Source organism: Hyalella azteca, unplaced genomic scaffold (genome assembly GCF_000764305.2).
Source record: "Hyalella azteca isolate HAZT.00-mixed unplaced genomic scaffold, Hazt_2.0.2 contig10647, whole genome shotgun sequence".
NCBI lineage: Eukaryota > Metazoa > Arthropoda > Malacostraca > Amphipoda > Hyalellidae > Hyalella > Hyalella azteca.
This window is the reverse complement of record NW_025940677.1, coordinates 42,344-59,195: the sequence shown is the minus strand read 5'-3', so window position 1 is coordinate 59,195 and position 16,852 is coordinate 42,344. Positions and strand designations below refer to the sequence as shown.

Genomic DNA, 16,852 nt, shown 5'->3' with positions numbered 1-16,852 from the left:
GTCTGCTGGACTAACTGTCTGCTGGACTAACTGTCTGCTGGACTAACCGTCTGCTGGACTAACTGTCTGCTGGACTAACCGTCTGCTGGACTAACCGTCTGCTGGACTAACCGTCTGCTGGACTAACTGTCTGCTGGACTAACCGTCTGCTGGACTAACTGTCTGCTGGACTAACCGTCTGCTGGACTAACTGTCTGCTGGACTAACTGTCTGCTGGACTAACCGTCTGCTGGACACTGACCAGGTCGCTGGAGCGGTTGTAGACGGGGGCGGTGAGGGCCAGCGCCAGGCTCTCCGTCTGGGGGGGTGCACCCATTACTCCATTACACCATTACACCATTACATCATTACTCCATTACATCATTACTCCATTACACCATTACACCATTACTCCATTACATCATTACACCATTACTCCATTACACCATTACTCCATTACACCATTAGATCATTACTCCATTACTCCATTACACCATTACACCATTACATCATTACTCCATTACACCATTACATCATTACTCCATTACACCATTACTCCATTACACCATTACATCATTACTCCATTACACCATTAGAAAATTGCATCATTAAAACTTTAAACATTAGACCATTAAAGCATTGAACCATTTCATCATTAAAAATTTAGGCCATTATACCTAACATTAGACCATTATGACAAAATTAGACCATTAAATCAGTGAACCAATAAACTATTAGCCCATTACATGACTGGACCACACCCGTACACCATTGTCCCATTAGACCATTAGTGTTGCGGCATCCGCAGTAAACTGGGCCTGCATCAGCCCATTAGAAAGTTGGTACCCCTGCTGTTCAATATTATATTTTCCTTCCATTACCTGCCAACTGCCTTACCCATTACCTTCCATATTATTTACCCTATTACCTCATCCCATTACCTGACAATTACCGACCACATTATTTGCTCCATTACCTCCCCCATTACCTGCCAACTACTTCACCCATTACCTTACCCATTATTTGCCCCATTACCTGCCCCTTATAACCCCCCAGGCACCCACCAGGACGTCGATGTAGGGGGTGATGGTGGCGGGGAGCAGCGCCTCATCGGGGGGCGGCAGGAGGGCGGCCAGGTGATGCAGGTACCCCTGGGGGATGAAGGGGGTGATGGTGATGATGGCAGCGATAGTGATGATGGTGATGATGATGATGGAAGCGATAGTGATGATGGTGATGGTGATGATGGAAGCGATAGTGATGATGGTGATGGTGATGATGAAGGGGGTAATGGTGATGATGGCAGCGATAGTGATGATGGTGATGGTGATGATGGAAGCGATAGTGATGATGGTGATGGTGATGATGGAAGCGATAGTGATGATGGTGATGGTGATGATGAAGGGGGTAATGGTGATGATGGCAGCGATAGTGATGATGGTGATGGTGATGATGGAAGCGATAGTGATGATGGTGATGGTGATGATGGAAGCGATAGTGATGATGGTGATAGTGAGAATATTATCAGGTGGTGCACATCACACCTGCATGATGGTGCACATCACACCTGCATGATGGTGCACATCACACCTGCATGACCTGTCTCTTATACACATCTAGATGTGTATAAGAGACACGGGGTGAGGGGGTAAGGGAGAGTGCTGGAGTTACCGGGGAAAAGGGGCGTCGGGGTGATAGGATATGGGGGAGTGCTGGGGTTACCGGGGGACAGGGGCGTCGGGATGAGGGGAGTGATGGGGTATTGGGGGAGAGGTGGGAATGTGGGATTGAGGTAAGAGTGAAATCATATAAGGGAAAGAGCGGCACTTTAACACTGAACATTACGGACTTACTGAACATTACGGACTTACTGAACATTACGTGCTTGCTGAACATGACGGGCTTCATTAGTTTTTTACTAAACATTACGGGCTTACCGAACATTACATCGAAACATCACTTCATTCCCTGACCATCGCCCTAACTGTAACCAGCGGACAACGGACTGCCACCAATCAGCTTATCTCGTCAGGGGAACTGCATGAATCCTGCCGTCCAGGGGCCACACTTTCAAAACTCGTTAAGTGAACGTAAGTATTTACGCTCTATTTTCTTGTCTATGATTGGTGGATTTCGCTCGAAAGGCCGTCAATGATTGGCTGATGAAATTACGATCTCTTAACTTTTTTTGAAAGTATGGGCACTGAATATTTAGTGCACGACTCATTTCCTGTGGGCTGATTGGTCTAATTCAATGGATGTGATCTGTCTGGGGGCTTGCGGCTGATAATGTTAGAGTCAAGAAGCGTTATAGGCTACGTTCTCCATGGAAGGGATCATGATAGTCCATTATATGCACGGCAGTGGTAGTCTCCGACAGACGTCCAGTACTAGATTATATAGGACGCTAGCTTATAGGGAAGGTGTTCAGTTAGGACCGCCTGTAGGAACCCTTAACTATTCTACTAGTACCCATTGTGCCACTACTGCCAGCTGCCACTAGTGCCCATTGTGCCACTACTGCGACTAGTGCCCATTGTGCCACTACTGCCACTAGTGCCCATTGTGCCACTACTGTCACTTGTGCCACTAGTGCCACTAGTTCCCACCTGTCGATGACTTCCTGCGCCTGGTCGGTGCCGCCGTCGCTGAAGATCAGGATGAGCTTGTGGCAGTTGCTGCCCCGCTCACCATCATCCTGCTCACCACACGCTAGTGTCACCATCACCCTGCTCACCCCACGCTAGTGTCACCATCACCCTGCTCACCACACGCTAGTGTCACCATCATCCTGCTCACCACACGCTAGTGTCACCATCATCCTGTTCACCACACACTAGTGTCCGGTGTCAATTCACTTGACCTGACAGAGATTGAGGACGAGTCAACATCTGATAGACACGTGATAGATCACGCGATCAAGACCTCAGAAGTGGGCGGAAGCGAACATTATAAAAGGTCTAGCAACCTTAAGCAAATTATTATTAAGGTAGAGCTTAATATAATGAGTTCAATATCATAGTTTGTAGTTAAATTACAACCTGTGACAGTGGCGCCCGAACATTGAACTCATTATATTAAGCTCTACCTGAGGATCGGGTTCGTTGACTAAGGTAGTGAGGGATAAGTAAGACACATCAGTCCAGATAACGTATCTTGTATACGGGGTGGTAATACAGAGTTGCGGTACAGAGGAATAAGCTACGGCATCGACCGTAAGGTCGGAGAACTCAAGCTACACGCTACATCGCGGAGTGCTAATCAGCTACTGGGGGGGGGTGGGGTTTGCTTAAGGTTGCGAGACCTTTTATTACCTTCGCTTCCGCCCACTACTGAGGTCTTGATCGCGTGATCTATCACGTGTCTATCAGATGTTGACTCGTCCTCAATCTCTATCAGGTCAAGTGAATTGATACCGGACACTAGTGTCACCATCATCCTGCTCATCCCCACTACCCCATCAATACCACTTCCCCCTCACCCCACCACCCCCACCCCCCACCAGGAGGACGTTGTAGGCGAAGTCGAGGGCGGCGGTGTAGTTGGTGGTGCCGCCGTCCTCGGCCTCGTCCAGTGCGCGGTACAGGCGAAGCTTGTTGTCTGTGCTCGCCTGGGGGGCGGCGGGGGGCGGCAGGTTATTCAGCTGCTCAGCTGTGTAGCTGGATGCCATCCACATCACCACACAAACTTGTGAGGTGATGTTAACATCACAACACAAGTTTGTGTGGCGACGCGAATGTGTTTGTATATTGGAGGAAAGGGAGGGAAGGATTGGAGGGAAGGGATGAAAGGATTGGAGGGAAGGGATAAAAGAATTGGTGGGAAGGGATAAAAGAATTGGTGGGAAGGGATGAAAGAATTGGTGGGAAGGGATAAAAGAATTGGTGGGAAGGGATAAAAGAATTGGTGGGAAGGGATAAAAGAATTGGTGGGAAGGGATAAAAGAATTGGTAGGAAGGGATAAAAGAATTGGTGGGAAGGGATAAAAGAATTGGTGGGAAGGGATAAAAGAATTGGTGGGAAGGGATAAAAGAATTGGTGTGAAGGGATAAAAGAATTGGTGTGAAGGGATAAAGAAATTGGTGGGAAGGGATGAAAAGATTGAAGCGAAGGGATGAAAGGTTTGGTGGTAAAGGAGGGAAGTATTGGATAAAAATTGTCAATTTGGTTCCTAAATTAAGTTCGGAATAACAATTTTTCATAATTTTAAGCGAGAGTCAAAGGGGAATCTTTTGTTCCATGATAAACGCGTGTTGGAAAGTCCTTTCCATAATGAGCATACATTAACTTTATTATTATTAAAGGATAATGGACAAGAATAATGGACAAATAACAGGATTTGGGATTTTTAAATCGCAGCTATTATCGTATCGTTAACCTGCTAGTTAAATATAAGATATAGGTTCACGTATAATTTATCAACAATAAGATATAGTAATACGATCTCGTACATGTAGTTCCACACCATCGAGAACTGTCTTCTTCACTAACACAACTTCATTTCGCTATGTAACAAGCTCCAGTTCACTAGGTAACTAGCCAATTAATGTATTAACTAGCTAACTATTTAAACAGCCCCAGCCAACTAGTTAATTAGCCCATAAGTAAACTAGTTAAGTAGCCAACTAGTTAACTAGCCAACTAGTTAACTAGCCAACTAGTTAACTAGCCAACTAGTTAAGTAGCCAACTAGTCAAGTAGCCAACTAGTTAAGTAGCCAACTAGCAAACTAGCTAAGTAGCCAACTAGTTAAGTAGCCAACTAACAAACTAGTTAAGTAGCCAACTAGTAAACTAGATAAGTAGCCAAATAGTTAACTAGTTAAGTAGTCAATTAGTTGAGTAGCCAACTAATTAAGTAGCCAACTAGTAAAATAGTTAAGTAGGTAGCCAACTAGTTAAGTAGCCAACTAGTTAACTAGTTAAGTACTCAACTAGTTAAGTAGCCAACTAGTTAAGTAGTCAACTAGTTAAGCAGTCAACTAGTTAAGTAGCCAACTAGGTAAGTAGCCAACTAGTAAACTAGTTAAGTAGTCAACTAGTTAACTAGTTAAGTAGTCAACTGGTAAACTAGTTAAGTAGCCAACTACTTAACTAGTTAAGTAGCCAACTAGTTAAGTAGCCAACTAGTTAAGTAGCCAACTAGTTACCTAGTTAAGTAGTCAACTAGTTAAGTAGCCAACTAGTTAACTAGTTAGGTAGTCAACTAGTAAAGTAGCCAACTGGTTAAGTAGCCAACTAGTTAAGTAGCCAACTAGTTAAGTAGTCAACTAGTTAAGTAGCCAACTAGTTAAGTAGCCAACTAGTTAAGTAGCCAACTTGGAGAGGCCTTGGGGGAGGCGTCAGTGCAGTTCAACAGCCAGCTGACCGTGTTGTTGAACTGCGGGCAGTTGAACACGCTGTTAAATATACGGTGTTGAATAAGCAGTTAAATATACGCCCCCCGTATTTTGGGGTTTCAGCACTCTGTTGAATATACGGTGTTCAACACACTGTTAAACTTACGACATTCAGCACGTTGTTAAATATGCGGTGTTGAATAAGCAGTTAAATATACGGTGTTCAGCACTCTGTTGAATATACGGTGTTCAATACGCTGTTGAATATATGGTGTTCAACTCGCTGTTAAACTTACGACATTTAGCACGTTGTTAAATATGCGGTGTTCAACATGCTGTTGAATATGAGGTGTTCAACACGCTGTTAAGTATAGTGTTCAACATGCTTTTTAACACCAAGAATTCAAAAGCAAAGAAAAAGTTAAGTGAGTTTATTACATCTTATTGAATACATTTCAGAGAACCAGCTCCATCATCTGCTCAAAAAGTTTAAGAATACAAAACAATCGTCAGTAAAAATCTAAATAAAAACGAACGAGATTACAACCCAAGTAACAAGAAAACGACAACAGAACAAAATAACTATCGGTTTACAATTTGAAGAGGGTAACAAATGTGAATATTATTGAGTCAATGTTTCCGTTTAAAAGTACTCAGCGATTCCAAAATCCTTAATTCCGAACCTACAGAAATCGTTATTATAGGACTTAGAAATCGTTCTCAGAGTCACGCCGTATTGCTAAGCAGAATGAGAAGGCTTAGAAAGTGGCAGATGCGAACGAAAACTCCTGCTACTTTGTTCGGCAACCAGGATGGAGAAGTTACGTGACTTCATTTCGATGTATGCATTGATGCGCAACACGCACAACTATATACTATGTCTTCTTACTAATAACCCCAACACACAACACAGATATTCTATAGCTTTGCGACCCCAACACAACCATCAAACAGCCCTCGGTGGCCTCTAGCCATCACACATTACCCAAAAACCCCCTTCTAACCAACATGACACCCACGGTCCCCACGCAACACCCAAGGTCCCCATACAACACTCACGGTCCCCATGCAACACCCACGGTCCCCACGCAACACCCACGGTCCCCACGCAACACCCACGGTCCCCACGCAACACCCACGGTCCCCATGCAACACCCACTGTAACCACGCAACACTCACCACGGCGATGTTGAGGAAGTCGTCCTCCCCAAGCGTGTTGACGAACGTCTTGACCGCGAACTTCATGATGGAGAACGTCTGGCCGTGCATGCTGCCGCTCCTGGGGGGTTAAAGAGGTTAATATCATGGGCAACGTCTGGCCGTACCAGAGGCGGCCGTACCTTACGTGCCCATCAGGATGACGACGTCCTTTGGGAAGGTAGACGTCCGACCGTACCTCACCTGGGGCAATACTTTCAAAACTGGCTAAGTGAACATAAGTACTTACGCTCTATTTTCTTGTCTATGATTGGTGGATTTTGCTCGAAAGGCCGTCAATGATTGGCTGATGAACTTACGATCTCTTAACTTTTTTTGAACGTATAGGCCCTGTCCATCAGTATGACGGCCTTAAGGAGAGCGATCGTCCGGCCGTACCTCACCTGTCCATCAGGATGAAGACGTCCTTTTGTAAAGTGGACGTCCGACCAGACGTCACCTGTCCATCAGGATGACGACGTCTTTAGGGAAGGTAGACGTCCAGCCGTTCCTCACCTGTCCATTAGGATGACGACGTCCTTAGGGAGGGTAGACGTCCGGCCGTACCTCACCTGTCCATCAGGATGACGACGTCCTTAGGGAGGGTAGACGTCCGGCCGTACCAGGGGCGACGTCGCGCGTCGTACAGATCCGCCTCCAGCAGCTCGGGGGGCACCGGCCATCTGCGAGGCGAAATGATCCATGTGGTCCATGTGATCCATCTGGTCCATGTGGCCACGACCATGTGGTCCATGTGATTAAAACAATTCCTAACGCTCGCTTTGTCCCCACCTCGACCATCGCCCTTATCCCCGAGGACGGTGATTTGGACCATGGTCTGCCATCATCCCTTCCGACCCTCCCATCCTTATCCCATTCCTACCATCCATAACATCCTTCCAAAATGTTGACATACCTTCGAGCAAGCCACATGCAAGGAACAGAAAATAACTTCAAAAGAAATGTGAACATGAGACGAAGAGTGTCGATTTGCTCATCCAAGAATTTGTTACAAATTCTTTGACTACGAAATTTTTCATCCACGATGATACTAAAAATGAAAGGATTGCTCCTTCTACCACCCTAAGCTGAACTGGAGTATCATGATCAGGGAGTAGGATTGCACCATAGAAAACTGTCATTTCCACCACATTGAACAAAGGAAACAAATTGGATGAATTGACAATAGGAGGGGAGCCAATGCTATATGCCCTCACAACAAATAGCGATATCTGCCGTATAGACCACCGGCTTGCCCATCGTATAATTTAAGACCCTCAAGAAAAAAAAGAGAGACCAGATGGCTGGACTGGGAGAGCCTTCCACCAACCAGATTATGAGGAAGACTTCAATCTCCCTCGTATACGATGGTACAAGCCTAAATAGTTTTGATGGTAATAACCAGGCAAGAAGTCAGGAATCATAACTAGCACAGGTTGCTGCGGAACACTTGCTTAGTCAGCAACCATGGATGCCTTACAAAGGAGCACAATATTCTTGATCTCTTCTTTAAGGTAACAAGGCACTCAGTGTCAGGGAAGTGTCAAGGCACTCAGTGTCAGGGAAGTATTGCAAGTATCAACCATTACACGGTATTACTGCACAGAAAGTATTATAGTTACTTGGTATCAGGGAAGTATCGCAAGTATCCCGCAGCAGTAGCGAAGTATTGCCACGATATCGTGGGGTCTGCGGCTGCGTTGCTCCTGAAGACCTCGTCCACACATTCAGACCACAGCACCGCGTTCACGATCTCGGGGTCTGCACGAGTAAAATGGGGTCGGGGTCTGCACAAGTAAAATGGGGTCGGGGTCTGCACGAATAAAATGGGGTCGGGGTCTGCACAAGTGAAATGGGGTCGGGGTCTGCACGAGTAAAATGGGGTCGGGGTCTGCACAAAAAAATGGGGTCGGGGTCTGCACAAGTAAAATGGGGTTGGGGTCAACACAAGTAAAATTGGTTCGGGGTCTGCTAAAGTAAAATGGGATCGGGGTCTGCACAAGTAAAATGGGGTCGGGGTCTGCACGAGTAAAATGGGATTCGGGGTCTGCACAACAGCACAAGTAAAATGGGGTCGGGGTCTGCACGAGTAAAATGGGGTCGGGGTCTGCACAAAAAAATGGGGTCGGGGTCTGTGCAAGTAAAATGGGGTCGGGGTCTGCACAAGTAAAATGGGGTCGGGGTCTACACAAGTAAAACTGGTTCGAGGTCTGCACAAGTAAAATGGGGTCGGGGTCTGCACAAGAAAAATGGGGTCGGGGTCTGAACGGGTTTAAACACCATTCTGTTGGTATGAAAATACGCTAATTTTTTTGCATCACCGACAAGTAAATCCCGAAAATTCTATTTCTATTTTCAAACTTCAAAATCTCAAAGAGTTATTTAATAATAATGATAACAAAAATTAATATAATAATGAGGAAGACTTACAGCCCCTGTAGACCTCGACGGGGATGTGAACCCCGTAGGTGTCACGGGACGTGGGGAGCCCCCCCATCACGGGGTCGGGGGAGTAGCTGGGGGAGCACATCACGTGCTCGTCTTCTGCATTATAATATTCAGTAAAAGAAATATTAATGATAATATTCTTAATATTATCATTAATAATGTCTTAATATTCAATGAAAGAAAAATATTGTAATAATGTAGTAGTATACTATTATTGTAATATTGCAATATTATATTAATATTAACACTGTCAAATTAATAAAAGTTTTAATATTGTAATATTGAAATTTGTCTATGTCATTCAATTAATTAAATGATGCCGGTAAATAAAATTGATAGGGCAGGAATAAACGGGAATATTTAAATTGTTTCGAAGTTCGTACGAATGAAATATCGTGCATGCAAATAATATTGAAGAAATGTGCCTCACAATACACAGTGACTAGAATATTAGCGTCAACTGATTGCTCCAGCTGCTAATATTAGCGTCAACTGATTGCTCCAGCTGCTAATATTAGCGTCAACTGATTGCTCCAGCTGCTAATATTAGCGTCAACTGATTGCTCCAGCTGCTAACATTAGCATGCAGTTCATATCAAACAGGAAAGCATTTGCGCATCTACCTCATTCAGCTTTACGACGTTGACAAAATAAATGGTAAATGAAGATAGATAAAATTAATTTGAACGTAAAAGTTAGCAAAAATGATAGAATTATATTGAGTGTTCGCTTCTTCAGACTGGAAAACTTCGAAATTATTGAAGGTTTCACAACAGAAGCCGCCATATTGATGTCATACACAAATATCGTTTACGATACAAATGCATTATATGAATTGAATTTCCTGATTGTTTTTAAATGATGATGCAGCTGGCCTCCTTAATGTTTTATTCGACAATATAATGAAATTCTTCACGTTTTATTCATTTTAAAAATAAATATATTCACAATATAGTTATAAACACAAATTTATTAATAATAAGCAGGCAATAAAATTATTATTAAACTTAATAACAGTTAAGATAACTCAATGAAACAGACTGTCACTCTATTTTAGCGTAAGAATTAGTTTAACGATGTAACATGAACAATAATTTTACTTCAGGTGCAGTTAATATGCGCGTTAAAATGACATGATTTACTAACTCTATATACTCCCATTCAAAGCTTCCAACACATGGAAGGATCTCCATACTTGGGGGCTAAATTTGCTTACTTCTAAACCAGCGGCTCAGAAAAGAGTAAATTCAAGCGACAAACTTGCGTATATTGTTCACCCGAAACCATAATCCTCACCAGTGCTGGTGAGGTTGTCAGGGGTCGGTGGGGTTGAGTTGTGAGCAACCCCGAGGTCGAGGTCCTTTAAAACGTCCCCATCTTGCCCCCCAGTATCCCCACTTTCCCCCCCAGCGTCCCCACTGGGCTCCCCCCCACGAAGCAAGACCTCCTCCAGAGCCCCGATTTCGTTCAAAGTTTCTTGGTTTTTTCCTTTTTCGTTTGTGTCGAATTTTTCGACTCGTTTTGAGTCAGAATCCGACACCAGCGAGTCCGTGCCAGACTCTGCCAGAGTCCCTGGTGATTGAGACACCTCCACGAGGGTGTCTCCATCAGAAGTGGGTCGATTTGACCCACTACAGCGCCGTTTGTTGGGGCACACCGTGTCGTCGGGCCAACCCGCCCCGTCCCGCCACTGGTATGAGAGGGCGGACCCCTCGAGCTTGGAGACCAGACCCTGCGGGACCCCGGGGTGTAGAGGGTTAGGGGTCAGGATGATGGGGTCAGATGATGGGGTCAGGATGATGGGGTCAGATGATGGGGTCAGATGATGGGGTCAGATGATGGGGTCGTCAGATGATGGGGTCGTCAGATGATGGGGTCAGATGATGGGGTCGTCAGATGATGGGGTCAGATGATGGGGTCAGATGATGGGGTCAGATGATGGGGTCAGATGATGGGGTCAGATGATGGGGTCAGATGATGGGGTCAGATGATGGGGTGTGTAGGTCCGTGCGCTACTATATTCTACTCAATAACCTCTATTGTGTAACTGTGAGCTGACACCGTTACACAATATTACAAGGAGAATACACAAAATTGTATCCTCCTGACGTATAACATAAGTCATCCTAAGTGAACATCTGCCGCTAACTGCAGGACACGCACGTTGAGAGCAGCTGTACGACGCTGCAGCAGCTCCTGCAGCCTCTGCAGCGCCGCCTGCAGCTCCTGCTTCGGCAGCACCCCGTTCACTGCAGCGTCCTGCACGCCCTGGGTGCAGGTAACTTTTGTTTATATTTTTCAAGTTGTGTTTGTCAGTCTATTGTTAGAATATTTTCTTTCCCTTGTCAAGCAATTTTTATACAATCTTAATGTTATTTGATGGAACCGACTGCGAAGTATTTCTTTTTAAACTTGGACTGAAAGCAGCAGATATTGTGTGATAAGGTAGTGGCAAAGTTATAGAAAATGCGATTACTCCGAGCCAAGCCAGCAAACAGACGCCAAACGCAGCACCAAGCCAGCAAACAGACGCCAAACGCAGCACCAAGCCAGCAAACTGACGCTAAACGCAGCACCAAGCCAGCAAACAGACGCTAAACGCTGCACCAAGCCAGCAAACTGACGCTAAACGCAGCTCGCTACACCAAGCCAGCAAACAGACGCCAAACGCCGCACCAAGCAGCAAACAGACAACAAACGCAGCACCAAGCCAGCAAACAGACGCCAAACGCAGCACCAAGCAGCAAACAGACGCCAAACGTAACACCAAGCCAGCAAACAGACACCAAACGCCACACCAAGCCTGCAAACAGACGACAAACGCAACACCAAGCCAGCAAACAGACGCCAAACGCCGCACCAAGCCAGCAAACAGACGCCAAACGCAGCATCAAGCCTGCAAACAGACGCCAAACGCAGCACCAAGCCAGCAAACAGACGCCAAACGCCACACCAAGCCAGCAAACAGACGCCAAACGTAACACCAAGCAGCAAACAGACGCTAAACTCAGCACCAAGCCAGCAAACAGACGCCAAAGGGACGGACTGTTTGAAGGGCGACGGAAGCTTGAAGGGCAGCGCCCTTCAAACGAACATCAAGGCTCCACTTCACGCGCCTGTACACAAACAAACAAACTCGAGAGGCTGCAAACAAACAATGCTTGGCACCGGCGCCATGCGTAGGAATATTTTGTTCTCCTTGGGGGGCTGAGGGGATGGGAGGGGGTAAACAAACTGGGGGGCACCGACCTTGTCAAGAGGGGGGGGAGGTGACGGGAACAATTGGGTTAACATGGAATAAATATGAACAATATTTCAGTAATATTAAATATATATAGTATTGATGTATAATAATATATTAAAATAAGTTAAAATTTACTAGATAATATTTACTAGATTCTAGATAAGCTAAATATTATATACTATATAAGCTAAATCGCCGCGTTCAAAAGAAGTAAGAATTCAACGTAGAAGCAAGCACGAAGCTAAAGAGGTTCACCGCCCAGCCAATAACTGCTGGTAACAATAATATAATAAGTGAGGTTGATTGTGACAGCGGAACGTGAAGCGTTCTCGAGGAACACTTAATTAGAACAATAAATATAGGAAGAGGAATTGACGGGAAATTATTGAACAACGAATGAATGTAAGAATGAAAAGTTTGTATAGTGAAGACTGCAGCACTGCGTAGTCTGCAGGTAGTTAGTTACCTACTTGCTTTATTGTACGTAGTCTGCAGGTAGTTACCTACTTGCTTTATTGTACGTAGTCTGCAGGTAGTTACCTACTTGCTTTATTGTACGTAGTCTGCAGNCGTATAGAGCAGCAGTATTGAGGTGTCATACAGTGAAAGGTTCATATAGAGCAGTATTGAGGGGTGATGCAGTGAATGGTTCGTATAGAGCAGCAGTATTGAGGTGTCATACAGTGAAAGGTTCATATAGAGCAGTATTGAGGTGTGATGCAGTGAATGGTTCATATAGAGCAGCAGTATTGAGGGGTGATGCAGTGAATGGTTCATATAGAGCAGCAGTATTGAGGTGTCATACAGTGAATGATTAAGAGCAGTGTTCAGGGCACCTGGTCGGAGAGCGTCTGCCAGCGCGTGTGCCTCCCATGCTCGTCCAGCAGCCACTGACGGATGTCGGCACCCGCCTGTCCCAGGCTGCCACAAACACGATAGTCTCCGCTCAGCTTCAATGGTTACAATTATCATAAAGTGCCGAACCATCTAGTAATAAATGATCATCATAAGTGCAATAAGCTTGACTTATACATGACATGATAAAGATTTTTATAATTAGGATGACCAATACACAACCAAAGTTATTTGTCAAGATGAATTTATAAGATTGTAATTTTCAGGAATAAATTAGTACTTTTAAAATCTCTAATAAAAACATCAAGTCTGTATTAAGGGTCTCCAAAAAGTTTGTGGAAAAACAGTTTGAAAAAAGTAAAGAAGTCATAAATTTTATTTTCGCGCATATGCTATAACTAGGTCCATAAATTTCTGTGAACGCTGTTACTAGGCATTAAGTCAATCTGCGTAAATTTGAAAGTAATGCGATATGAACCATCTTTCGGCAGCTCTTTTTGCGGCATCACTTGATGAAAACTTGGCAGCTTTAAACGATTTTTTTAGTTTTAAAAATAATAATAAGACGTGACGGATGGGGCTCAGTCGGTCTAATAAGGAGGATGCCGAATTATTTCCAATTAAAATCGAAATTCCCATCACCTGTCAACCAAGCGCCATGCGCGAGTGCTACCTATGTCGTGGTGGGAGAGTGCGCGCCGATGCTGCTTCACAAGCCGTTTATCGGCAGTGTTCTCAAATCCTATCAGCAAAATCTCAACAGCTGTAATATTTTTCCTGTTCTCGAGGAAATTAACTTAAACGAGATTCCCTGAGCATTCCAGAAACCTACCCTCTTGATCGCTCAGATTTTTCTCTGACGGTACCACACTTTCTTCCTGAAGAGCCACTGCTTCGACTGAGTTTTCCCTCGGGATTGTACTGGTGGAGCCATGTTTCATCCCCAGTCACAATCCGCGTGAGAGGAAATTGTGGGTTCTCGTCCCACATGTTCATAATCTCTATAAAAAGAGCTGCATTTAATTCCTGCTAATCTGGGAGCTACGGTATTGGGATCAATCGAGGGGAGGACTTGCTCAGTCCCAAACTACCCACCGACAATGTGTCTGCGAAACCCACAGAGGTGTCGTGGGTGTATGCTACTGATTCGGTGGTAATTCGCCTATCATTTATAAAACATCGACGTTTACCACACAAACTGATGTGCGTGGCCTGCCTATGCAGAGGTCATCTTTCGTCTCATCTCTTTCGCTTCCGGAACGACTAACGACTTTATAGATTTGTAGATTACTGATTTATCTGAGGCACTGTTACCATAAACTTGTTCCAGAGAGTAAATGATTTGGTTGTTCTTCTATCCAAGCTTCACCATGAATTTGATGTTTGACCTGACCTCAATTTCGGCAGATGCCAAGTTGCATGAACGGTTTTTGCTTTTATACAACACATCAATTTAAGGATTCATACGAGAACACGTTATAAAACATTGATACAGGATATTTCTGGCGCATTAGCATCACATTTTTTATAGAATTTTCAGTTATGTCCATATTCCATGAAATTTCTGAAGCCCCCTCGTATAAACTATACGTCAATACCGCCTTTTGATTATTCCGGACCTATTGATATCAACAGTGACGGCACTACACCACTTACCACTCACAACTCTTGAGGATCACATATCTCTAGTGTCAAGAAAATACCGTTCCTATGTATTTTACGTTATATTATTTACTAGCCTCAACATTTCTACTAAACCTAGTATAAAGTCGAGTCGTGACACGAAGAAGGATCGGCGACACGCGGATGGACGCATGGCGCTAGTCGATACTAACGCGATCAATGTTCATTGTTTACCTACAAATATTCTATTTCAGAGATTATTTTACTTAATTATGATTATGGATCACTGTCAGACTTCCAAATACTCACAGGAGAAGTTCCTTCTGCTCAGCTACTGACTGCAGCGATGACAACATTAATACTAGAACGATTGGCTGGACTCGGCGCCAGACACGCAGCACACAACCTCCCACCATCGTGTCTGCCTGAGCACTGAGCCATGGTGACGGGGGCCTCGGGGGCCGGGGGGAGGGGGACCGGGGCCGAGGTAACAGATTTTAGTTCCAGTCGGAAAGTTTACAATAGACGTTAATTTATCTGTCTTTACTTTTAATTTGTAACCTGTAACTACATTAGAAATTTGCATAATAACTTTGAATAATTTGAAAATTAACTTCAGAGATCTATATAGCAAACAGCGAGGGACAGGCGTATAAAAAGCAATTTTTGAATTGTATAAAACTTTACTTAAAACACAAAATGTCAAATTCATACTTAAGAAGAAACGCACCAGAAGCGTGCGCGTGTTGTCAGTCGAGGCTATTTTAGATCGAATAACGACTTAATTATCAAAGCCATGTATGCTTGCTGTAAAAATATTTTTTGGTCGCTTATGTACAAATCGAATCATGTTCAAAATTGTTACTTGACTTGTAGACGGCACCGGCAGCCTCACTATACACGGCACTGTCAGCCTCACTATACACGGCACCGGCAGCCTCACTATACACGACACAGTCAGCTTCACTATACACGGCACTGTCAGCCTCACTATACACGACACTGTCAGCCTCACTATACACGGCACTGTCAGCCTCACTATACACGGCACCGGCAGCCTCACTATACACGACACAGTCAGCTTCACTATACACGGCACTGTCAGCCTCACTATACACGACACTGTCAGCCTCACTATACACGGCACTGGCAGCCTCACTATACACGGCACCGGCAGCCTCACTATACACGGCACTGTCAGCCTCACTATACACGGCACTGTCAGTCTCACTATACACGGCACTGTCAGTCTCACTATACACGGCACTGTCAGTCTCACTATACACGACACTGCCAGCCTCGCTAGATATAATCTATAACGATGGTGTAAAGATATAGTGCGGGCGATGTTGGTTGTTTCGCGGGCGATGAGAGCTAACAACCAAAGTGCATTTGTCATCAAGTCAATGGGCACTTGTTCCTACAAAGAAAAAGTCTACGGGAGTTGATGCCAGTATTTAAGTATGTTGCAGTTCGTTGAGATTAGTGCCGTATCACTAGTGTCGTACCATTAGTGCCGTATCAATACTGCCTTATCAATGGTGTAGTATTCTTTTCTCGTGTTTGGCAGTGGCTCCCGTATTTGGTCATCACAATCATCGAGATTTCGCTTCGTATAACAAAAGTTCGTAAGTTCAACTGAAAACAGTCTAAGTTGAAGAGGATAATGAAAAAGTCTATTCATTTTTATTTTAATGGTGACGAAATGCAGTGCAGGATACGGGCGCAGGATGCGGCTAGGACAATGTTGAGCACAGCGCATGTGGAGAATTGGAATGCATTTATATACATTTTATATGGCATGTTAATATATTTTATATATATGTTATATGAAAAAATTTAATAAAACTTATCTTCAATCTTCCAAGGGTGAAGTATGACAAGAATCTTTGGTCTACGGCTATAGGTTAAGGTGATAAATGTGATGTATGAAGCAAGCTATAACTGCCTTGGCTGGGGAAAAATAGTGATTGATAAGATTATGATTGTGAACCCGTGACAACATTGATGGTGACAGTCCGTGACAACATTGATGGTGACAGCTCCTCACAACATTGATGGCGACAGCCCGTGACAACATTGATGGTGACAGCTCCTGACAACATTGATGGTGACAGCCCGTGACAACATTGATGGTGACAGCTCCTGACAACATTGATGGTGACAGC

The 16,852-nt window shown here is 44.4% G+C and overlaps 1 protein-coding gene across 1 annotated transcript in view; it reads right to left on the bottom strand.

The window, feature by feature from the left end:
- LOC108673916 (voltage-dependent calcium channel subunit alpha-2/delta-2) overlaps positions 1-15,096 on the bottom strand; it is a 29,747-nt gene extending 14,651 nt beyond the window's left edge. The window contains exons 1-13 of the mRNA XM_047882521.1: positions 14,994-15,096; positions 13,043-13,127; positions 11,126-11,230; positions 10,259-10,694; positions 8,945-9,058; positions 8,137-8,275; positions 7,087-7,197; positions 6,497-6,596; positions 5,282-5,358; positions 3,482-3,638; positions 2,561-2,677; positions 1,044-1,130; positions 242-298 (exon numbers count right to left, since the gene is read on the bottom strand). Of these exons, the coding sequence (XP_047738477.1) occupies positions 242-298; positions 1,044-1,130; positions 2,561-2,677; positions 3,482-3,638; positions 5,282-5,358; positions 6,497-6,596; positions 7,087-7,197; positions 8,137-8,275; positions 8,945-9,058; positions 10,259-10,694; positions 11,126-11,230; positions 13,043-13,127; positions 14,994-15,040 (1,632 nt within the window). The 5' untranslated portion in view covers positions 15,041-15,096. The remainder of the gene's footprint in view (positions 1-241; positions 299-1,043; positions 1,131-2,560; positions 2,678-3,481; positions 3,639-5,281; positions 5,359-6,496; positions 6,597-7,086; positions 7,198-8,136; positions 8,276-8,944; positions 9,059-10,258; positions 10,695-11,125; positions 11,231-13,042; positions 13,128-14,993) is intronic.
- Between the last annotated feature and the right edge of the window lie 1,756 nt (positions 15,097-16,852).